Consider the following 25,411-nt stretch of genomic DNA (forward strand, 5'->3'; position numbering starts at 1 on the left):
GGAGGTAAACATGTGGTTTGGATCATAATTATTGTGGTTGGAATGTGAGATGGATGTTTGTGATGCATGTCACTTGGATATTTTCAGCGCACAACTGAGGGTGTTTGAGCACTCAACTTGTTGACTTACCAAAACTTCCAGTTCGTTGCTGCCCAGGTCCAGCTGTTCCAGTTTCACCAGGAAAGAGAGCGACCTGAATAGGATCACAAAATAGCACATGCAGTAAGTCACACAAATATGCGGCCCTAAAGAACAAAGAGCAGACATACCACTCATTCACGTGTACTGACATATGTAAAGAATTCACAGACGTACGCATAGCTTGTTTTTGTCATGTTCTTCCATGCTGCAATAAATCTCTTTTGTAAGTGAAACTGTTTCTAACTACTATAAGTACAAAGATGACAACTGGGATCTAGCATTGGCAACAGGTACTTATTGCTCTTGATGGAGATGACTGGGAATTAGATAAGAAACTGAGCCCTGCTGTGTATGTGTTCTGGAGGGAGACAACACTTACGTGGGCAGAGACTTCAGCAGGTTCTCCCTGAGCTCCAACGTCACCAGGTTGGCTAGGCTATAAAAGGAGGAGTGGCAGGGAAAAGGAGGAGGAGGTGAGTAAAAGAACGAGGGGATAGGAGTTGGCAGGTGCCAAAGAGAGAGGACGGGGGAGTGAGAGAGGCGAGAGGAGAGGCAGGTTGGTTAGTCAGATGGCAGATCTGTTCGTCTGGGCTGCCTGGCATGGCGAGGGGCTCTTCCATCTGTCTGAGCACAGCAGTGGCCCACAGCCCAGAGACCGGCTGCCTCAGAGCCCACTGGGCAACAGAATTACACTTCTTGAAAACCCACCCGGTGTCTTAATGTATCAAGTATCTAACTGAATCAAAGGCCTCCGGTCTGGTGACACCAGTGTAATGACTTGATTAGAGAGCTTTTATAAATTTGACAAAAGTTATAATCTTGACAATTTCTCAGGTAAACGATTCACAATAGGGGCTGCAACTAGCAATTTTGAATAGGTAATTAATTAATCACTTAGTCCATAAATCATCGGAAAATAGTGTCAAAGGCCTAGTTTTCCAGACCCCATATAATGTTTTGTATATGTGGATTGTATACTTTAGCCAACCAACAGTTTAATATTTAATTTACAATGACAAAAATCACAAATATTAACATTTTTAAAGCTGCTACTAGAGAATGCCTAGTATATGTTTCAGAGCAATTAGTCAAAAACATTTCTGATAAATGTTCAGTTTATCAACACATGAATAAATCATTCCAGATCTTTTAATGGTTTTAAAGATTAATAATTCAATTAGAATTATTTGAAAGCTAGAAGCAAATTTAATACAATTATTCTTTAATGGATCCCCATTAACTTCCACAATGTGGCTGCCAGTCTTCCTGGGTTCCGAATCAAAATAATAATTAAAAAAACCCTCAAATTTAAATAGACTTGAAACTGCTGTTCAATCCAAGCATAAAGATTAAAAAGCAAATTCATAAACTCTGAAAAAGTAATCCATAACAGAAACAAACAAAAAAAAGTCAACAACACTGATCTGTTTCATGTGACCCGATGATTATGTTTGATAATTTTGGGGTTAAAAAATTAATCACATATGAAGACAAGACACCATTTCTTTAAATATCCAAGACAAAAAAACACATTTTATCCCACTGTATTTTCTACTAAAGTATGAGCCATTGTGCATGTGTACATACTTCCCAATGTCGTTGGGCAACGTCTGCAATGACACGTCGTTGAGTGCCAAGTGAGCCAGCGCTCGGAGTTGAGTGAAGCCATCTGGCAATCTGAAGCAGAGAGGCAGGAGGGAAATCGTGGAGAGAGATTTTTGTTGTACAACACATGAGATCACTCATACACACAATACTATCGTGCCTTCAAATGTTCCCATCTGCTAAAGCATTCAGCATCAAAGAGCTTCCCTGAATTAATTTTCTATAGGAGTAAGTTTAAAGGTGAAGTTCTAATTTAGACATCACTGATTGGGGGTACTTTGACTGTATGGAGTGATGTCGCAGAGATTAATAAGTACCCAGGTTAGGTTAATTTGACACTTATGTTTCATACAGAGGCTTGTTTGATCAGAAAGCAACGTCTCCTCTAGGCGTGTGTTCACATGCTGTACTGTTTATTCAGCATGAAGCACAGACTGTACATTCAAACAAGTAGCTTATGTGCGGAATATTATTCACCGTACATTTACAAAATGAAGCCAAAGTAATTAGAGCACACAAATGGGATTCCCAGGCTTTGTTCGTTCAGCGCTGTACAGCTTCTCCCCTCTTTGTTGCATATGAGCAAACATCAGATTTTCTCACTGTAATGATTAATAGATTACCTGGACAGGGGGTTTCCACTGAAGTCTGCAATCTCCAAAGCCCTGCAGAACTTAATGCTCTCAGGGATCTCAGGAATGTCTGCAGGAGAAAATAGGAGGTGTGGGGGGGGAGACTGGAGTCAGCAACATGGACACACAGAGGTAGAACTGGGGGGGTTGATAGTCTATGGAGCGAATCATTTTAAGTTGCTTGTAATCACAACCAGATGGCCAGGACCAGGGAAATGGGAGAAAGGTAAAAAATGAGACAGAAAGAGATGAAGGCTATACCAGAGAGTGCTATTACATCTCTCACAAAGTGTAGAGAGCAATCACACATCTATAGTTGTGCATCAGAACGAGCTTCATATGAAATAATTTGAGTCTCACCAGGAGGTTGTTCTTATTTATGGTAAAATGGATAAACTAAAGGAGGGTCAAATGTGGAGAACAGCTGGCGGAACATTTCCATAGATTTAGTAGCTGTCCCGCCATTTGGTCAAACTGGCAGGAGGTCATATGAGTGATACAGATACATTTCTGGGCGACAGAATTGAACGCTCCTTTTCTACGATCACTTTGGGCAGCACTGCAACTCATTTATTGGAACAAGACAAATATCTACTGCAGACATTATTAGCTGCCTGTATGAAAGCTGTAACAAAAGAATGGTCAGACACCGAACCTCCAACAAAGACTGAATAGATATTGCAACTACTATTCAAGGGATGAAGAGAGCACCCTTTTTGCTAAATCTACAGGTTAATGAATTCTTGAAATACTGGGAAATAGCTGCACAAATGCATAGGTGACCAATCATTTGTGAGATCTACGATGTCTTGTCTGTTTCTTTGATAACTTAAAAAAATTATGTACTAAAAAATTAAGGGAGGGTTAAGTAAAAAGAAAAGAGAAGGACACTATTTAGATATATTCCTTAAATAGCCCTTACAGGCCACTTAAATTTACAGCTGGATGAATTAAAGAAGCCTTAACGTCTAATTATAGGGCTGTTTATCCAGTAAGGCTCTGCTCCATTCATAGTCCCACTGCATTTAATCATACGTGTGACAATAACTACATAAACAATATAAGGGCTTTCAAGATATGAGATGTTTACTATACCATTATCAAGGCCAAGAAATTTACAATAACACTTTTTTTTTTGTATCTCTAGACATTTTGTGGGGGAAAAAGCTAGCAATCAAATTCAGCTTTAACTGTTTACTGCGTGTTTGGTCTCTTTTTTGGCTATTAAATTACCGTGACAACATGAGTATAGGGCTGCGGAGAGAAAGTCAAACTACAAGTGTAAGTAAGTGTACAAAAAGAGAAATAGCACTCAAATGATTGTGAAAAGACAAAACATTTCAACTTTTTTTTTTTTTTTATATCTACTTATTGTGAATATTACAAAGACAATAAGACACTTCCCTTATTACAGGCTGATAGATGACTGCAACATACCCACATCCTAGCTTTTACAATGAATTTTTACAACAGCTCAAAAGGATAAAGTCAAATTCAGCGTAACGTTTGCCAGCCGAGTCTGGCGCACATATACAAAGCACAAGATGAAATGTGACCCGCTGGCCAGACCAGGTGAAGAACTTCTAGCACTGGATCCTGCAGGTGCAGGTTAAGAAATCCCCACTGAGCCGAGCAGCCTGTGACGCTTATCTGGCTCAGCGTTGTCCTGCAGCAGGAGCAGACAGGCAGACAGATGGGAAAGGCCCTTACAGGCCACTGCACATTGCTCCAACAGCACCTGATGCAGTGTGTAGCAGAGCAGCAGATGTCTTATATCTGCCATATAGGCCCTTCCTGCATCAGTGTGTGTGTGTGTGTGTGTGTGTGTGTGTGTGTGTGTGTGTGTGTGTGTGTGTGTGTGTGTGTGTGTGTAGCATGCAAGGACACAGAGAGGGCACGATATCTGTGTGTGTTACAGCTGATGAGATGCACAAATTGAATAGCAGTCCCAAATGAAATGACACGTATGAAAAATTACCTTTAGCTGCATTCTTTGCTTGTCTTATAGGAATATTTCAAGGGCATGGTGATTCATGTATGAATGTCTGCTGTGCTGCTGGGCGTAGACTGAATAATCTTGAATTGAGGGCTAGCAAATATTTACTTAATGACTGCGGCGAGCGTGTTGATTCTCCAACTGATTTGGCTATGTGCCTGCTGCTTAACACCGCATGGCAGATATCATCTTTACAGACACAACCCCTCTTTTTGTTTTGTATATTTGGAGGTGGTCTAGACATGAGCGGAAGGTTATTTTAGAACAAGTCATTAAAACAATTGTACATTAATGGCTGGTCTAAAAGCAGAGATTGTACAGCAACTAGTTTATGTACCGTTTCTGGAGATGTCCAGTTCCACCAGCTGCATGAAGTTAGCCACCTCAGGAGGGAGTCTCTGGATCTCATTGTCACTCAGGCCGAGCTTCCGGAGGTTCAGTAGTCTGAAGAAAGGCTGTGGAGAGAAACGATATTATGTTAAATAAAGTCTTCAAAACCTAGCAGGATTCATAGTGCTTAACACATTTTGGGAGCATTAGTATCAAATCTATAGACCAAATGCAGAAGCAGTTAAAACAGTGCAAATGCATAATTAGCAGGGCTGCATCAAATGATAATTTTCCTTTTGTTGCACTTATTACCAACTACAAAGAAAGTCTTGCAGTTACAAAGAGCATTAGATGAACAGTTTTACTTTACACTCTTCATTTCCTTTCGCATTATCCTTCTAAACAATGTATATCCTTTTAAGATTTTCCATTAACTATTTACAGACAAAGGGGGGGATCTATTGTAACAAAGATGCACATTAACATGTTGGGAGAGAATCGAGTAAGTCATATGGGTTTTAAAACAAAAACTGGGTAGGAGAGCAAGCAACCTTCACGTTAGACAGCAGAATTATACGAAAAAACAACAATTAAAAAACACAAACCACCAAACAAACCCACAACCACAAAGAATCTCTCAATTTGAGAGAAGATTATCTATTATTAAAAGTATATTTCTGCCAATCAGTTTATCAATTAAATCAGCTCTTCATTTCAGCATTAATGTCAATTGTTTGACCAAAAGTCCATCAGTACGTTAGTGTTTTAAATACTGCAGACATTCCTCTCTCTGCCTTAACCGCAACTCTAAAGTGAACACACAAAACATCCCATATATTCAGAAGAGGGCCGTCCTAAGAGCTGGTTTCAAAAACATCCCAATATTCCCGAAAACTCCTCTTCACCATGGCAACGCCAACCAAACAAAGTGGCTTTCGATAGCCAGGCAGAGGAGAGTGCTGCGACTGTGGCCGTGCCAAGTGCTTTCACAAGAGCCTGGTTGTTGGATGGGGCAACGTTCAGAAACATTCCTGCGCCAGCCGTGCTGTGTGTGTCTGTGTGTCATCTGCTGTTTAGACGGACAGACAAGACAGGCTGGCGGGGAACAGCGAGGGTAACAGGCCAAAACTATGCAGTTATTAACCCCTCAATCAGGCCCTGGTTTTGCATCCCACAGTGGGCCCACTGTCCCCCCTTCAAGAGCCAGTCGACTTCTCAGACTCTCTCAGTGAGGAGGATTCTTGCGGAACTTGCCGACTTAGGCTTTCTGGGTTAGGAATTTGTATCAAGTCATTATTCAGGGATGCTTTCTGGACATAGGATGTACAGACGTCTGCAAGCTTGGAGCCTACACCTTAATTCAAATTAAGCCTCACAAAGCCCACAGCTGAAAACAAGCATTGTGTGTCAATTACCACAGATTAATATAAATTCAATAAATCTGGACAATTTCCAAGCGCCTGCTTAGTAGCTGGGAATCAGGTTTTAAAAATGCAGTTCCGTTACACTCCTGTTGCATAAACATGCTGTAAATCGGAACACAAAACCTTCTTTGATGTGTGTATTGTCAGGTTTCTGCTTGTCACACACACTCAATACAACATGCTGGGAGACAGCTCTACAATTACGCTGCCAAAGAGAAGAATGCTGCAGTTCAGCTCCACTCTGTTCCTTGATGACAGACATTTCCTGCTCTTAACTAGTTATGTGTATTGTGCTTGGATGGGGAGTGGGGCGGCTACAGCAACAAAGATTTTTCCCTGAATCTGTTGCTGGCAGCGCAAGACAGAGCTTGTCGGTACTATTCCAATTTCCCAGCATTTGACTGGTAGCATCCACACCTGATGGAGAGCGAGGAAAGGACAGAGCCAGAGGGAGAAAAAAAGAGGGTGTTGGCTCCCTGAGTAGCAGGTGACAGGTATCCGATGACAGGAACAGGAAACAGGAGCTGTGAGGGACCATGTGATCGGGGACAAGCCCAGATGGGGACCGGCCACCAGCAGGAGAGGCAACCTGTCTGGCAGAACAGGTGAAACTCGGGAACGAAAGCCTCTCAGGGAAAGGGCGCGCGGACACTTAACTCACAACAAATGCTGATGAGTTGCAAGTCTTTGCAACCATATTACTGCTAATGGACAATCAGCAATTCTTCCATCAAGGCCAAGCTAATCACCTAATAAAAGCTTTCACATCAGCTCATTCTTCTCCTGTCTTGATATCGTCCAGAGCTCAATCAGTGATGACGGGAAAGCAGTAGTCAGTAATGCAATCATGCCTGTGAACAAGCAGTTATGAACACGCACAAAGATGGCCATTCACTCCCGAGTGGCCGCTCACAGACAGGCTTGCCGTGTTTTTCTAGGAGACAAATGTGTTACTGTACACTCAGTTCTCAACCCAGCTTTACTCCAGCACTAAAAACGAACATGAAGATTTAATTTGCAGCATGCTCATCTTTTTAATTTCTTTCTGAGAAAATGCTAAGTAACTTGCCCAATCAAAAAAAGATATCAAATAAAAATACAATGAATGAAATCCTTAATTTGGTGCATCCAATTACTTCTAGAGCAGTCAATAACTGCTTCTTCTATCAATGAAAACTGGATCTGATGCTTCTGCTGCTTCCCACCGACTGGTGTACATTCAAATTAAACAATAGAGAACCAACAGTGTTATACGGGTCAATGGGTCGTTTGGAATAACAAGCGGGAGCAGTGGGATTTAGTGTACCGCCACCGTCTCTATTAATGAGCCACAACAGTCTGCTCAGTCACTCAGGCAGTGTTTACAGGCCTGTGTGTGAGTGTAACCATTTAAAAACTGAGGCAGCATGTTACTCAGACCCACTATTCTACTTTTACTTTATAACTTGTAACTGGTGTGTTTTAGTGGGAGCCCTGCGAGAGTTGTTTGCTCAAGGAAGGGAGTGAAGCTGTGAACAGGAGGATTTCGTGCAGTGAACAGAAGGGAGTGATGGTGGAGGTGGGTAAATGATAGCCATGTCAGCAGAGGGCAGTGTGGGGTCTCAAGAGCACAAATACATCAGTCAGCACAGTTCATTGGCAAAGGACAACCAGATTCGTGCTAGTAGTAGTGGTTTTTGCTCATGCCTTAATGAAGGTGGATAATGAGTTCTATTAATTGTCATTTCTGTATACAACTCACACTGTAGCGACAAGTCAATTATTTGTTAAAAATAAAATCCATCAGCAACTATTTCTATAACTGATTGTTTCAGTCATTTAAAAAATGTTAAACGTTTGCTGGTTCGATACAGACAACAGACGATCACCTGCTTCTCATGGCAGACACCAAATTTTCTAACCTGAAGTTGAAGCACACTCTATGGTAATATGCGATGAGCAAAGATGGTTGATTTAATATTCCATAACTCTAGTTAGATGTGACACAAATAGATTTTCTCCTCTGAACCCTTTTGGAACATGTTTGGCAAATTGCATTCATATTGTCTGAGCATTTTCATTTTTTTGACATTTTACAAGCTAAACAATTAACTGATACTACCATGAAACAATGACATTAATCAATAATAAGCAGCAATCATTAGTTGCAGCCACATATACAGATCTAAAACAATCTAAATGAATCCATCAATAAACTAAAATGAACACAAGCCACCTAATGACTGTCGAATATAGTTCGCAGCAGTAGTGTTCACAATTAGTTTCAAGCCTGCGGTCATGTCCTTTTTAAACTGCTTTAAAAGTATTAAGTAAATTACAGTAATGGTGGTTCAGACAGCTGTAAGAACTGACACAGCTGCACAGATTCTGTTGGACTCTGATAAGGTTTCACAGCCAGGAGGATTGGGTCCGTGTAACATCCACAATGTGACCAACTTAAGCTGGTGTGAAATGGGCTCTGTGGTGTGGGTACTTATTACATGAGATATCCTCCATTATTATACAGTGAATGAAGCCTCGTCACCCATGAGCAGCCTGCGACAGAGAGCATAGCAGGTTGTGTGTGTGCTGAGCATCGCGAAACGCTGTCTTATCTCCATCGCCTTGCTTAGCTTACATTCCACTCAGAGTGTGTTAATGTGCCTCAGGATGTGTGTTTGTACGTGTGTATGTGTGTATGCGAGCGTGTGTGCATGTATGCTGATGTCCTTAAGCCACAGGAGAGGAGATCCTGTGCTGTAAGGTCTTAAAGTCAGCACACACCACTGCTGACAGAGTTTTAGTTTTACTTTGCTTCACGTTGCCAAGAACTCTTTCAGTAGTACGCCTCAGCTTGTGTGTGTGTCAGGGGGATTGGGCAGTATGTTAACATGCACATTTGTGTGTTCATGTGTATTAGCAGCGGTGGGTGTTTGTTTAAAAAGTGTTAACGAGTGTGTTTATGTGCGCCTGAAGAGACTGTAAATTCACAGAGTGGAATGTTAATGTTTGTGGACCTCACATCACTCCACAGAAACTAATTAAAATGTGACTGCAGATAACCAAGAGGCCAAGTGTGTGTGTGTGTGTGTGTGTGTGTGTGTGTGTGTGTGTGTGTGTGTGTGTGAGACACATGTGAGTAAACTGTATGTGCTGTGTATGAGTAACGTTCCACTGTAGGTTCAGTGAGTCGAAAGCCTGATGTTCACAGAGGCTGCACTGTTCCAGTCAAGTGACTCCATTTAGCTTACAGTTTCCCTCCAATCATGCCATCAGACTGAAGACGGAGCAGACTCCTTCTGCCCTGCAAACACACACACACTAAATTCAACCTTCCTCCTATAGAGCACATTTAGTGTGCAGGAGACCGTAGAAAAAACCCAGACACTCCATGTGTGCTCTGAATCATTAACCCAAGGTTGGGCTCATTGTTTTAAACTGTTGGTATAATTTTTGCAGAGGCAAAACAAAAACAAGAATCAACTTCATCAAGTCTCAGCTCGCCTAGGGCATTTAATCAATGGACTCCCACATCTCCATGTTTGCAAGAAAGTGGAAGTCGAACTACCATCACTAAACCGCTCATCTATTCTTCCTGTAACCCTCGTTTTTCTGTTTTACTCTCACACACTTCCTCTCCTCTAAGTGGAATTCCTATTCACACATTCCAGAGCCTCTTAATCTGGTGCCAAATCTGCCCAGTCGGCCTAGTCTGCATGTCCCCACTCTTCCCAATATCAATGCACACAAACTACACACAGTGCGTGCACACTATTGGGGTGAGGGGCTCAAAGAGAGGGGAGGGGAGAGAGCACATGCTTTTGTGCTGGCCTGGACTCTTTCAGTGTCCGGGGAAATAAAAAAACAGATCTGGTTGACTGAGTAACTTGGTCAGTCACTCGAATGGCAAGCCTCATTACTGCACACTCGCTTCTATAGATAGCTGCAGTCATTGTTGTGATATAAACTCAGTACATGAGTGAACAAAGACACAAGACTCAGTCTTCCTGGTCTTACTAGATTTATTATCTTGAGCACAGAGTTACGGGAGGCTTAAGGCACCAGCAAGACTACATATTCAGACATTTTGAGGCCAATGCAAATAAAGCAACAAGGTCTGATGCTGGCTTAAGTATCTCTTCCGCCTGGAGAGCACTGTTTTAAAGTTACCAAAACTTCTTCACATGAATGACACCCTAACTTCCCCGCCTCCTTCCCTCTGCCCTCTCTCTCGGCAGCTCCACCTCTCTGGGTTCCCTCCATTTTCCTTGGCAGAAGGACAAAGGCCAAACAGCCAGTCCCACACAAGGCTGTCAGTCACAGGCCAGCCCTCGCTGCCCCCCTCCCTCCTGCAGCCAGGCCGGGGGATTCCTCCATTGTCCGAGAGGGCACCGCGGAGAGGAGAGAGAGGGCTGGAAATGGAAGGATGAAGACTTGAAAGAGGAATGTGGCAAAGGATAACAAAAGGAAGGAATGACTAAGAAGGATAGAGAAGATGAGTGCTCAGAAGAAAAGGAAGATTGTGTGCGAAGTGGAGAGGAGAGAGCTCAGAGAAAGGGAGTGATGGTGGATTATTAATGAAGAAATGAGGGTACACAATGGATTCCCACAGTGCTCTGGACAGTCGGCACCATTAATGGGGACAGAGACTTCAACCACTGCCCAACAAATTACCTCAACAATCTAAAGACTCACTGACCTTCTCTCTTACAGATGAATAATGTCATTTATTAATCAAAACATGCAACAAATCAACAGACTGTCATTAATGTGGTTTAATCTGGCCCACTGCGGCTCTTTTGTAGCATAGTACAATCCTCCCACTGGCTTCATCAGACTGACAATACAACCATCCACCCACACACAACTATAAAGCTACATCCCACTTCCTCTGCCCTCACCCACCGTCTCCCACACACTCTCCAATCTGCCATTATACAACACTGTGCATATATGTTAGTGTTCCACATAAGAGGCACTATCAGCCGTGACAATCCTTATCCGGCTCCAGTCCCTCAACAGGCCACACACAAAGAAGGGCGTGGTGAAGCCGGTATGACTGACAGCCAAGCTAACTCCCATCCACTTACACCTGTCCTGTTGACTTTGATCTGCTCAGAGAGAAAACACAGCCAAAAGTCAAGCCAGACGACGTCTGAGTCTGACACTACACATCTGAAGTTTTTTAAGCTGCAGGAGCTAAACCCAGCTCTAAGGAAGAGACATTGGAGTGAGATAAAACAAGTATCTAACCATAAAAAACATCAGAGTTTGGTAACAAAGGGTAGAAGCTGTGCAAACATTTGGCTGCAAACTTACAGTTTTAGCAGCTGCCTCTATTGAGGTATTAAAACAAAGGCTCAAACAGCCTACAGTACAAGTCTAATGAACCAGAGGCTGCCCTCTCTTCTCAGGCCATCTTGCTTGCCGAGTTACACCTGCACACTGACAAAATACAACTGCATTTGTACATGTGAAGGTGGCTACATACTGCCTATAAAGAAGCAGGAGAAAAATGCATTAGAACAAAACAAATGTGTTCCATTACTTGTTACAACAAAAAAAGAGAACTTTGTAACACTTTACCCCCCCCAAAAGCCTTAATAACAAAAAGCCTATATAACACGCCAACAATATTTTTCTGTAGGACATCTGTTCAAGCTCCTTTTTGACATGTCAAACTAGTTCATAATCTCTGTATGCATGCTCCATCTTGTGTTTTCAGCACATGACCCCATTTAAATTGTTTAAACAAAGCCGATCAAGTAAGGACACACTTGTATTCCTAAGGGTAATTACAAACACGCTGGCATATAAATAGTAGGTTGTAGCATGTTTTCTTTAATGAGCATGAGTCAGGACACAGTCAGTGGGGACTGAATGGAAGGCCCTAGCTGAAGGGCTTTCGGCCCCGGGGCTGCACATGTACACAGTTTATGTGTGTGTGTTTATGACTGTGTGTATGAGATGGATCTTGTATATGCTGGCGGCTTTACAGCATCCTCCTTTGGGTAAACATGGTGAAGATTTTTGTTGAGGAAAACAAGAACTGCTGAGGAAAAGAGGGAACCCTCAATTTAAGGACTGAAATAGTGACAATGTAGCCCACTATGAAGACTTCAAACTACATGCTGAAAATAAAGAAAACCAAACTATCAAGATGGTTAATAAACAACCACAGTGACAACATAGGCTTTCCCCCCCTTTGCCTCCTGTGAATGCCGCTGATTTGAGACAATGCTATTATTGAACATGGGACAGGCCTGCAACAAACTAGGGATATTAATTATTGATCAATTAATTGCCGTTAAGAATTAAATCACTTTAAATGTTTTACGTGACAATCAGAGAAAGGCTTTATAACAAACTGAACGCATTACATCTTAGCCATTTAGTAGCCTCATTTCTGTTTTGGTTTTGTCGGGCCAGTTTTTGAATAGCAACAGGCGGGACTTCCGATTGAAAAATATGTCATTATTCTGTGTAATTAAGTTTATCATTAATGTAACTTGGTGTTTATTTTATCTCTTCCTTTAACTCCCAATGTAGCCTATTACGATTTTGCACCGAGAGAAAATACTGGCAGTGGTTTAAACAGTTTTCTAATGGATGAAAGCCCACTAATTTCATGTATTTACGATTAACTGACTGTTGATTAAGGCAGCTGACTATCAACTTCAAAAAACTGCTTAAAATTTGCATCCCCACTGAAAACAACTATTCATATTGTTCATTAAATCTGTTGTTTTTTATCTCAATTAATCGATTAGTTGTGTCGTCAATTAATGTGAAAACAAAACTGAAAAATGGCAAAATTATGTCCTTAAAAGTTTTGTTGACCACAGAGTAGAGCTAATGAGTTTGCCGTCAGAAGGATTAAGAAAACAAAAAATATTTACATTTAAGAAATTAGAATTAGAGAGAACATTTAGTTTTTTCCTTAACCACTCAAACAGATTAAATGATTGTCATTAACTTCCCAAAGACTGAATGGGATATACTGCTGCATGTGGTCCTCCTGGTAAACAAAGAATGGCGATTGCTTGGTGCAGTAAAGAGATTTCCAGTCAGCATTTTAAAAATAGACGTGTAATCCCTCCACTGTTGCACTATTGGTGGGCTAATTACCGCTTTGGTTACTAAAACCATCGCAGTGGTGGAAAAGCTTGCACCGCCGGTCCTGGGACATGTGCAACAACCTGAGGAACACAAACACACAGGTGGAGAGAGAAAGGGTGTAAGCACCGAGTCCCTGCGCAGATTTGCAATCCAAACCAAATTCAAAGCAGCAGTCTGGCTGAAAGCACTGAACTTGACCTTTTAGAGCTCTTACACCTGCCTGCAGTTTGCTTCAGTTTCAGGTTTCATGGGGCCCATCTTCCTCCCAACTAAAACAATCACAACACTTAGCAAAGAAAATCAATAGACTGTTATTAACAATGCTATTCTACATTAGAGAAAGCAGGAAACAATAAAACAACTTAAGCAGCAATGTTTTTTTTTTTTGGGGGGGGGGGGGGGGGGGCGGTGTTAATGTAGTGATGAACCAAAGATAAAAAGCCTCTGTCCAAAGATTTTGCAGAATAATAAACACCATCACTGCCTGGAAATGTGAATAACGACCGGGCCTACAGGTGTCTGAAACGAAATGACCACACAGTGAGCATAAAGGGTCGGACCTCAGGTTTTGTTTTTGCTGAAATATTTATGGTCAAGCAAGCACCACTGCTCCCATTCAGACTTTACTGTTTAGTTGAACTACTGGCCTGAGATTCCCCAGCTATGCTCTCACACAGCAGGAATGAATGAGTTCACAGGGACACCAGAAACTGTAGAGGAGGCCCTCCAACTCCACCACCGGATTTCATCAAATGCTCTCTTCATTCTCTTTCTGTGTTCCCACAAACATGACACAAAACCAGGAGCCCTATTGTTTATAGTCCACAGAGGCCGTTTGGCGCTTTCCTGGATGGGCTGGATCCGGTATGTGCTGCCTGTATGCATGCCAGCTCTCCGCTTGTCCCATAGTGAGGCTCTGCAGCAGGGGACAGACATGGCTATGCTCTGGCACTGGTGGCCCAGTCGTTGTATATACAAGTAATTTTCTGGGTAGTTTGTATACTGTCAACACATAACGTGATCAAACATGAGCAACGGAAAGAGGAGTACTACAGACTCTGTGGAGGATATGTACTGTATACACAAAGATGGTGCTGAGGTGCTTGTCAAGATAAAACACTTAACTCTGGCGTACGTATCAACACTTCAAGGCAGAAATAGAGGATCTGATCCACGCTTGCTATCTCATCTATACCACTCGGGCTGTGTAGCAAATTGTTGGAAACATTAAAGTAAGCAAGAAATGCCATCTAAACTCCTCTTCATGATTACTACGGGGATGCTGTCACGTATTACACCTTAAAAAAATTGACTGAAAGTGCCTTTGTGTGTCGTGAGTGCACTAACAGCCCCAGTACAATTGATGCTTTGTATGTGTCCAGGTTGTGGCCTCCCTCACAGGATCATGTGGCTCGGCATCTATCATTTTCCAGCAATGGTCTCGGTATTCACCCTCTTGCAGCGGGCTTCACACAGATCTCTGCCTTTATGATTCTCTCTCAGGAATGTTTGCTGACGGTTTGAAACGGACAGGGGAAAAGACAGCCATAACTTCATTAGTTTTCCCCGTGCCATGTTAATATATTACCGACATTTTATTTTGTAATTTAGAGATTTTTTTTTTTTACAACAAATAGCCTAAATTTAATTCTGCCAGGTTCTGACACACAGTGTGTGACCAACATAGATTTCAGTCATTACCATCTCATGCCCAGGCTGATGGAAAGTTAGGTGAAGCTTCATAGTCCACAAAAAATTCTAGAGCTTTGCATTAAACAGCTTTGCAGTAAACAACTAAAAAGATGGGGACTTAATATAACAAAAAGTTAGTTTTCCAAGTCTTCAAAAGCTCAGCATCCAAAATCGATCCCTTTTTGAGGCAAAATGTAGCTGCTGAGAGACTCGGTTAGAGCACACACTGTCTCAAGTGGGTGCATGAGCTTGACCGCAGATTTAGGGTTTAAATAAGGTATTTTTAAGATCTATTTTGTTGTTGTTTTACATTTTTAAACAAGTACCCATCTACTTTAGTTGTTTGGGGGAATGCTGCAACACTGTTCTGCCAAGAAACTCTAGAAATGTCTTGTTGACTACGAAACTTCACCGACTTTCCATCGGCATGGTGGTGACTGACCTTCTCTCAGTCTCTCCGTTAAGTTATCCTTTTATGTCGAATTATCATAAGGTTGCACTAAAGTGACGGATTTTGGAGCTTGAAACATGCTGCCTGAAAAAATATAATTCTGAGCTCAGTAAATCAATTGGTATAACCACTTACCAATATCACTGCATCTACCAAAATAAGTGTAACTCAGTTAAACTAAGATTAAATTCACTAACTATGCAAAATACACTCCAGTCAATCCAGAAGAATCAATTTAAAAATGAACCTCCTGCTGTCAAATTAACTAAACATAACAGTATAAATATATGTCAGACCTTCCTTTAATGTCATGGTGCAATCAGGTCAGAATGAAAGTATCATGTGACATCGACAGTTGGCCGTGAGTTGCATACACATGTGCTGACAAACATCTGTCAGTTTTGCCTGCATCCAACAAATGTGGATTACAGAAGGACTCCCACTGTTTATGAGTACATCAATTAAAAAGTTCAAAATGTCAAAGTTGTAAGCTACCAAATGGCAAAATCGAATACAGATAATTTAGTTAACAGGCTGCAGCTTGTTTGCACAGTATCGTCGTGCTGAATCCCTGTTAGTACAGATTCAAAGAGCATAAAAGCGAAACACACAAACTTCAGTAAGTTGTCCACAAGAGCAGGACAAAGTCAGCTCTATGTATTTCACTTATCTACCCTGTGGAAAAATAACTGCTCCACTTTAGGTGTTGCTATAGAGTGTCCCTGCCCTCCTGCTGTAGCTTTTTTACAGTCCAAGGGCAAAGTGTAGCTTTGACACAAGCAGTTCTGCTCTTCTTCTCTGCTTCTGTACGATGTGTTCGACTCCGGCAGAGGCGAAGGTTGTTGTGTTGCAAGTACATTTGGAACAGCGATCGACAGGGCCTCTGTGCACACGCTGAAGGTACAGTCGGTGTGCAGTGACAGGAAAGCCCAAGCCCATCTGGTGCATCTGCCTGACAACACAAGGTAAACGCACCCTCACATCAGGCAAACCACTGGCCCTGGGAGATCCATTACCTTGGAGACAGGCATTTGTTCAATGAATCTGCCAAGGGAACAAGGAAGCAGAAACCTCCCTGGTGACGCTCGACTGACGATGAAAAGAAAACTGAGCCTCGCTTGATTCAGACACGCTTACATCTGCTCAAAGCAGTATGTGAACATCTGCACTGTATTGTCACAAGTGGAAGCATTACCGCGATGTAATCTGGCTTTATGTCTGTTAAATTTATTTAATCATTTCAGTAAACATTGGGCCAGAAGAGTGTTCAACACTTTGGCACATACGATTATCATCAATATAAGACACTGGTGCCATACCTATGATTACAAGCCAAACCCCATTAATATGTCACAGAGACAGCATAATTACAGAGTAGTCTGCACACCCCTCCCACACGACTCCAGAGAGGATCAACGTCAGGAACAACCAAAACACTAGCCCTAAGCCCACAGGCAAGCTAATGCTGATCCCCCCATGGCTGTCTGAAACACTGCTCTTCTACACGCCAGACGTCATGAACCTGGTCTGTGATAGCAGATCTAAAAATACACTATGGGGGAACCTGATGATGCACATGAAGAGAATCACACTGTACTTCGGAGCCCTGATAGCACATTTTGTACCTTTGCCAGCATGCCATGTTCACGGCAATGAGGTGGCTGAGTCCAACCACACATGGTACATTGACACTCAATCTGCACTTGTCCTTGACCTTACTTGACATGTTCCTGTGCTCAAAAGAACTGTTAGACTGCTGAGCTGCAGCAAATGTCACACACACACACACACACACACACACACACACACACACACACACACACACACAAGATCACTGCTCACAGACTAACATATGACAATACACATCCTGCAGTCTGTCCAAGTAGTCTGAAAACGTTTCTTAATAGAAGTGCTAAATGAAATAAAAGTGATTGGATGTGTGGACTCTGGTTCGGTCTTGGTTGTAGATAATAGGAAAAACATTCTGCTGAAAAACATGAGGTACAAATGGTAAGAAATTGCAGCTGATGAAGGGACAGCCTGTTATGTTGATATGGTGAAGATTTTTGCAGGTGTGAAAGCCAAAACATTTAAAGCACACACATCGATTATGTAAAGGTTGGTAAGTACAAAGGGGGGGGAGTTGTGCACCTGAATTCCAACATCCAAACTCTTACATAATTTGTCTTATTGAAGCTTTTTGAGTGAAAATAATTCAAAGAAAAGGTTAAGCGAGGCAGAAACGTGCTTGCACACGTTTAGCAATTTCCCATTTACAGGTGAAAATTTGCATAACACAGTGGAGCAGAAGTCTATGCATGTTGTTCTGGCAAAGAGATCTGTGCTGTCAGTCCAGAAATATGACACAGCTTTTTGGAACCAACACAATGAGAAGGACACTAAAGGTATATTATGCAACGATAACACTGTTTCTCAACATATTTTTGGCATCTCTGTCCTGCAACTTTTTGTTGCTTATCAGTCAACATCTAACCAGTAGCCTATAGATCATATTGCTTCCTATAGCAATACAATTGTTTCTTCTTCTTCTTCTTCTTCTTGGCAGTGGTGCACAATAAAAACATGAAGATGCCCTAAACAGATTCCTCTTATACTTTCATCTACCAGAGTCCCTACTTCATAACTCCTTGTAGTGTAAATGTCTGTAAACTTAATTTACAAAAATTAAACAATTAAGTGAGGCAAAGGTTGCCTCTATCCTTTTGACATTTTAACTCCAGAAGTGGCAGCGGACAAGTTGCAACAGTGTGTCATAAACAAAAGACACTGAGCAAAGACCTAATGCACTTTTTTTGGAAATTGTTTCATCTCAGTTTCTGTGAAATTCTGTAAAAGAGGGGGATTTTGTGTTCTTCAGATACACAAATATCGTGATGTATTGTCAAGTTACCGTTGATCGATTACTGCCTAATAGCTGTGCCTTGATACTGTCGTTATCATGGGCAGCATATCATTAGTTACTCCATGATTACTGATATGTGTATCAGCCCAGCTCATCTGAAAGCACTTTTAGTTTCTGCCATAATATCAGTAAGACATTGCCAGTGTCTGCTAAATTAGTTAAAATTACCTAACAAGACGTGACCAAATATGATTATATTACACATGAAGCTGACTGAGAAGTGCCACTATGCCTTCAACATTTTTTCAGCTCCTTCCCAGTATTCCCATTAGCATCTGAAGTCCCAGAAGTTCACAGGCTAGCTTAATTAAAACACTGCTAGAATGAGTTGACACTCATATTTAAAAAAGAGAGACTGAAATTAATGACAATTAGCTTGAGAATTCAACTGAAACAAGATGTGTATCATGCATGCATGTAGCGTTTGTCTATGTGTCATGCCTGTGTGTGGGCTTCACCAACAGGAATGTGAAATGAGTAAAGTTCAAGTGTGTGTGAGCACGAGCGAGCGCGAGCGAGAGGAGTCAGTGCAGTTCCAGAGGGCAGGGCAAACTCCTGGAGATTCCAGGCATGCCTGCGTTTCCTCGGATGTCACGTGCTGCAGTGCAAACACAGCTATCCTGAGTTAATTACACAGAGCACACCAAGCCTGTCGCCATTTCTTTAACGTTTCATTCTTCAGCAAAACCATTATTAAGGGAAGGTCTAAGCAAGGTTGCTTAAAATGTCACTTATCACATTCAATCTTAATCAAAACAGGAGCAAAATTATCCAGTATCCTTAACTCAAAAGATTTATATTTTCTGGAACCTAAATATGGTTTTGTGATAGAAGAAATATTATTAGAAAGTTGCCTGTAGGGAGAATGAACACAAAGAGCTGCATTGTGAGTTGCTGCATTTCCTCAAGTTAAAATAACCGACCTTTTAGTCTAACAATGCTCTAACTGTCAACACTTGCTGAGTCAGTCATCAGATTTGACTGTTCTGTTGAGACTGTGTCAACTGGCCTAAAATGCAAAGATATCAACACATGAAGAAGCAAAGAAAGGGTTAAGTGCTTAGACCAAAACATATTCACATGAAAAAAAGAAATGCTGTGTAGATAATCAGGGCATTCTTGCTGAACTGGAGATGAATAGATGCGCTTGGGGGGGCCGACTGACAGACATGCTGATGTGCGTGCACACATATGCAGCCACAGCGGACACAAACTGCTGCAATCTTCTTTCCTACGGACTTGTTAATGCTTTGTTTGTTATTCGTCGCTGGCGTGAGCATGACGCATACATGCGTGTGCACTGCTTTGTTGCAGATCCCTGCTGAGTTTTCCATTGACCTCTCTCATCTATTCTCTCTGCCATACACACAAACATTCAGCCATCAGCACCTCTATTAGAAACCTCAAACTGGTCATGTGGTACAACCCACACATTCAACTTGCGTTACATTGTGTTGGCTCAGCAACCAATTAACCGTCCATGACTGTGCATCACTGTTTAATTCTAAAAAGCATAGTCCCAAATCGGAACTATAGACGTCTTCTTCACAGGTGGCCCTGACCCACTTTCATTTTTAGGAGCACCAATAAAATATTGGCCTGTAGACTCCCACATGCAATTCATATCCTGCCCCAATAGTTTCCCTCTACTTTGATGCAGCTGTGTTGCTTGGGGGGGGGGGGGGGGGGGGGGGGGGGGGGGGGTTGAAGAGAGAATAACTCCAGATTTCATTAATATCTGTCAGTTTGTGATTATAGCAGGGCTGCTGGTAAATGAAATACCTTGAGCAATATTGAGATGTCTAAGATAACTTTCACTATTTTTAATCTTTGGAGCTGGATTTGGATATCATGCTTCAGATTTCTGTCTTCGCATCAAATCATTAAATTACAGATTATATCTGTGGTTTGATACATATATTGATAGGACAAACTGCAGAATTGATATGCACAGAACTGAGAAGACAATGTATTAAAGCAAGACACTGACACCCTCTACTATAAAAACTACTTGTCCCTTTCTATCTTTAAAGGATGTCACACTTAACATCATGTGAAGTAAGGGTGCTCAGACTTGTTATCAAGACAAGTACAACCGCTGAATAAAACCCTTTGACATTAAATGAGTGTCAGTAGTTAACATGTAGACTGTGGACTAAAACACACTGATAAAACCATGATTACTAGAGGCATTACTGCTGAAGATACACCTTCGGTAGAATCCAGCGTATGTAGTAAAGAGATATCGTAATCAAATACAATATGGTAGTTTCCTGGCACAGAAAGAAAATTAAAAAATGTTTCCATAACAGGTAAATCATTGATAACGGCTAATGGTTGGCTAAATCAATGGAGTGGTCAATACGGAGGGGAAGCAGACAACACAGCAATTTAAATAAGTTGTAAATGATTTTTCAGTCAATGATAACATTAGTGATCATCAGGAAGATTTACATTAGAGCCCTGTTACCTCAAAGAACACATACTTGTTTTATATTTGTCAGCAGGTAGATATTGTACATGTGCACTCTGGAATACAATGTCGCAAATGGACCCAAAACCTGTCAGGTGAGACTTAACATTTTCACTAGGGCTGCACAATAAATCGCAAAACAAATTACATTTAAATATAACTAAGTGCAATATCCAAATCGCAAGAACTGCAATTATTTTATAAAACACAAAGCTTGTTCTCCAGATGTAATAAAACATGTTTGTTTGGCAGAGATTGGGAGAAATGCCACATCACCATGATTTTACTAGTTTTTCAATGACAATGGAAATTGCGACGTAAAATGTATTCGTCCATAATAATCATAAATTATGTCGCAATCGCAGTATCTGTCAAAATAATCACAACTTTTACTCGTTGCACCAGTGCACCTGAAATTTAGCTGTTTTACTAGGGTGCGCCCAAACAGGGGTACCAGTGCAACCTGTGTAAAAAAATAGTCTGGAGCCCTGTAATGAAACCAGAAGAAAGCTCTTAAAATCTGTGACAACTACACATCTGAAATATGTTCATAGTCAAGATAGACTACCATCGTGTGAGGCCTTTCTTTTTTGTGCAATACAAGACTAGAAGATTTAATTCAGTTTTAGAAATTACAAAGTTGAAAACCAGAGAGACAGCAGTTTTCAGTGGAGTGCAAAACATTTCTGTTGTTAAGAAACAAGAGACAATCGTCAATAAAACTGGCTGGGTTGGGAAAAAATATTCCCCAAATAGAACCAAATGTTTGCACTCTAGAGCCCTGCAGATGACAGGCAGCGAGATAGCAAGTTAAGTGAAGAGTATTCAAGTGGTGTAGACACGGCCATCGCAGTGGTAAACACTGCTGCAGTCACAAGAGTGTTACTGTACTCCTTTATCATGACTCTTGAGCACTTGGGCTTAACATTCCTTCACGGGTTTGTGCAACATCTTGTGAGATTACAAAGAAACAAGGTGCTTTACATCACCTATCATAAACTTTATCAGTCCAAGACACTGTGAGTGTCTGGGTGTGTATAAGAGAGAGAAGGAGGGGCACAGAACAATACAGAAACACTGCTGTGCTAGGAAGGGGGGAGGGGCAGTGGAGTAAACAACAATAAAACATAAGCTGATTTTTCTCAAATCTCCTGTTTTTATGATCTGACTCAAAGTTCCCTCAATGCCCTACAAAACAATGTCCAGAATGGAGATGGTCTCACAAAAACAGGGCATTCCACGACTCACTTGATTATTCCCACTTCCTGCTTGCAGAGACGCTCCCAACAAAAGGGAATCAACAAGAAAAACACGGGCGTCAACAACCAAGACCGGCCCAGACCTAGACACTAACTGAATGCCTGAGCTGCCCCGCAGAATAAACAACCATACGGCATTGTATGCCGCCTGCAGCAGCTCTGCCACCAGGACGAGCCCAAACAGAAAGTCCCTCTGAACCAGCCACCTGTTTCAAAACACGGAGCAACTCTGTTGTGGTAGCTGTTGAGGTGATTGGGTGGTTGCTAGTTGATTAAATTCCAATCCACTTCTTCTGCTGAAGACATGTTGAAACAGCTTTTAAGTGGCTTCTACTGTAAATACTAAATTGGATGGAGATAATTGAGCTGAAGATGAGAGACAGTGAACCATCCAGTGGTAAAGAAAGTGCACCAGGCAGAGGATTTAAGGGCTATCAGGTTTCAGTGTGATAGATAGAGGCCTTCAATGGTCGTGTGTGGCCAGCAGATAAAGGGCAGCATTTGTTTGTGGTTGGTTTTAATGCCATCCTGGGCGACCTTTTCCCCCCACAGCGACATCAGCACCCTGGACAGATTAGCCTCAAAGGGCCATTTGTGTGACTGAGAGTGGAGCTCCAGAGCTCACTTATGATCCAAAGGTTCAGAAGCAGCTTCCTATCCCCAAAGAAAATGTCATTGCTGAATTTAACCACTCCAAACATGACGATGGCATTCTCTTTTTGAGTCTGTGGCCTAAATAACCAGTTGAAAGTTTACGCAAGCAGAATAAACATCTGGCACAAGATGAAGACACACTGCACTGCTAACAGGATTTGAAATAACCAACTTGTTACTAGGCAATTACAATTGGCCAATCTGGTTTGTCTGTCTTATACAAAGTCTTATTGGCAGAGAGCTAACAAATACTGTATTTTCTGGACATATCCTGTTGTTCTGTGTAGTTCTGAGTGCAAAGAAGTGTAGGAGTTGTATTAATTGATTTTTATATTCAGTGTTAAATATTTGTACTTTTAGCATCTGTGACTGAAAACATCACCAAAACATTTTTTGAGTAGGTGACTGAACACAATTTTTCAGCAGTTACTTTTGAAAGTTTCTTGAGGCAAACATACCAAGCATTCCCTTGTTTCCACTAGTAAAGTGTAAAATCCAAGCCGCAGAAGCTGCAAGTTTTTGAAAAAGGTCAAATGTGTGACAAAACAGCATGATAATTAAGTACTATAGTGCTGCCGACCTACAACAGGTCACAATTCTTGTTCTCCAGATATTAGAAAAGATGTTTATTTGAAACAGACTGAAATAAATGTCATATCGTGATTTTACAAAAAAAGTCAAAATGAAAGCAAAAGTTGTCATTCCTATTATTAATCATATCACAATTGCAGTTTCTCTAATGTCATCTTAATAATGCAATATGATTTGATTTTTGAAATTATTTTTACCATATTGTGAAGGTCTATTTCTTATTTCTTATTGCATAACAAATTGTATTGCTATTTATATTTCATATTACTTTGGACTTGGAATGATACATTTTCAATATTTCCTGGCATTTTTGTTAATCTAACCACTTACCTACATCACCATCTACTCTTAGTTGTTCAGTTAGCTGTAACCCTAAAATTATGTGACTTCAAACAAAGTTGATTTTGCTCAACTAAGCCAGAAATGTCTCAATTTGCAGCTCAATACCGACAGGAGAATTAAAAGTGTAATGTGGCCACTGTAAACTTTGCCTGTGACACACTCAATAAACTTTTCTTCTTGCTTTGCATTTTAGTTTATACGTGAGGATTTAGACGTGCCACTCCCTGGACACTGCCCTTTACGCATGAGTTTTCTAAACACTGGCTGCTGAGAGAATGGAATCAACACATAAATACAGTGGGGCAAAAAAAGAGAAAATGGCGTCACCTTGCACATCTTGTCTGTGTGTACTTAATGCCTGTAGCCAACAGAGCTCCCATCCTATCACAGTGCTCCAGCAGGGCATGCAGCCCAGTCACAGACGCTCCCCTATCGCAAACAGCTGCCACCAGCATCACCATAGCCATCAATTATTCACCAGAGCTTTGCCTCCTTGTTTACCTTTGAGGCCTGTGACCAAGGCCAGGGTGTTCAAATCACACTGCAGGGCATGATTGGACGCATGTCACATGACAGCCAAAGCCTGTACAGGAAATGCTACTGTGCTCAAAGTCAACAGAGCAAACAGGGTGGTACTGTCAACATTATAATCATAGGAGTGTGCGGGTGTTAGTGGTGGTGTTTCTCTTCCTTAAGTAGGCTTGCAACCAGTGATTACTGATTAATCTGCCAACTTCTATTTGTAATTGTTTTTATTCTTGAAATTTAAAATGTCTTCTTTATTTCAAAAAGAATAGTGAGAACGCCCATCTAAAGTTCTCAAACTGGGTACCTGAGCGTTTAAAATTGCTTGTTTTGTCCAATAAACATTCTAAACCTTGAGAGGTATTCCTTTCACAATAATATGAAAAGAAACAAAAGCAGAATTCTTTACATTTATTTGGCACCTTGAGAAATATATTGAAACATTAAATAAATCATTAACCCAAACTGTTTTGGATTTATGGTAGAAGGGATACATCAAGCAATGATTTAATTCAGGGGCAAAAAATGCATCTCCGTGGCACTGACCATGAAAAATTGGTTAGTGGAATATGCATGCCTTAGGGCCCAGACATGGCAAAACAACATCAAAGAACTAGCTGCAACAACAGCAGATTGTTGTGCCACCACACATCGTATGTTTATGGCAAAAAGCTGCACTTGAACACGCCGCCAAGAATACAGCCAACATTAAAGTAGCTCATACCTTCAAAAAGAACTACTGCAATGACTAGGACCAAAGATGCTCACAAACAACCCTGATATTAGCCGTCCATCTGATGTGTCAGGGCTTTTTCAGTGGTAGTGTATTTTGTAATGTAGGCTTGCCTTTACCCAGTTAACATTGGTGCCATTTCCCAGGAGGAATGCATGATTTCTCAAAGTGAAAGGGAGGGAAGGGGGGAGGGAGGGTGTGTATTTGCTGTCAGACAGAGCAAAGCAGAAGATCCATCTTCACCATGCAGGAGTCTCCAAGGAACCAGCTGTTAGCTCTGTGACCACTTCTCTGGCTGCTTCTTCCCCACCTGACACTGCATGTCAGCACAGACCCTACTGTTTATGGATGGATGGATGGCCACAACACCGGGAGTCCCAGAGGACTACGGATCAGTGGAGCTCAGCTCCTCGATCACTTCCTCCAGTGTAGTGCCAGAGCCCCGCCTTCTCCTGTTAATCCATCTCCGGAATAAAATACACTACACTACCCCCCCCCCCCCCCCCCCCCCCCCCCCCCCCACTACCGCTACATACTCACTC

The 25,411-nt window shown here is 41.6% G+C and overlaps 1 protein-coding gene across 18 annotated transcripts in view; it reads right to left on the reverse strand.

Annotated features, from left to right (window-relative positions):
- scrib (scribble planar cell polarity protein) overlaps nucleotides 1–25,411 on the reverse strand; it is a 67,104-nt gene that overhangs the window by 35,735 nt on the left and 5,958 nt on the right. For all 18 annotated transcript variants that reach the window (XM_030398846.1, XM_030398831.1, XM_030398830.1 and 15 more), the window contains exons 2-6: nucleotides 4,712–4,829; nucleotides 2,370–2,448; nucleotides 1,729–1,818; nucleotides 521–577; nucleotides 130–193 (exon numbers count right to left, since the gene is read on the reverse strand). In XM_030398846.1, coding sequence (XP_030254706.1) covers nucleotides 130–193; nucleotides 521–577; nucleotides 1,729–1,818; nucleotides 2,370–2,448; nucleotides 4,712–4,829 — 408 coding nt within the window. The remainder of the gene's footprint in view (nucleotides 1–129; nucleotides 194–520; nucleotides 578–1,728; nucleotides 1,819–2,369; nucleotides 2,449–4,711; nucleotides 4,830–25,411) is intronic.

Source organism: Sparus aurata, chromosome 19 (genome assembly GCF_900880675.1).
Source record: "Sparus aurata chromosome 19, fSpaAur1.1, whole genome shotgun sequence".
Classification (NCBI taxonomy): Eukaryota; Metazoa; Chordata; class Actinopteri; order Spariformes; family Sparidae; genus Sparus; species Sparus aurata.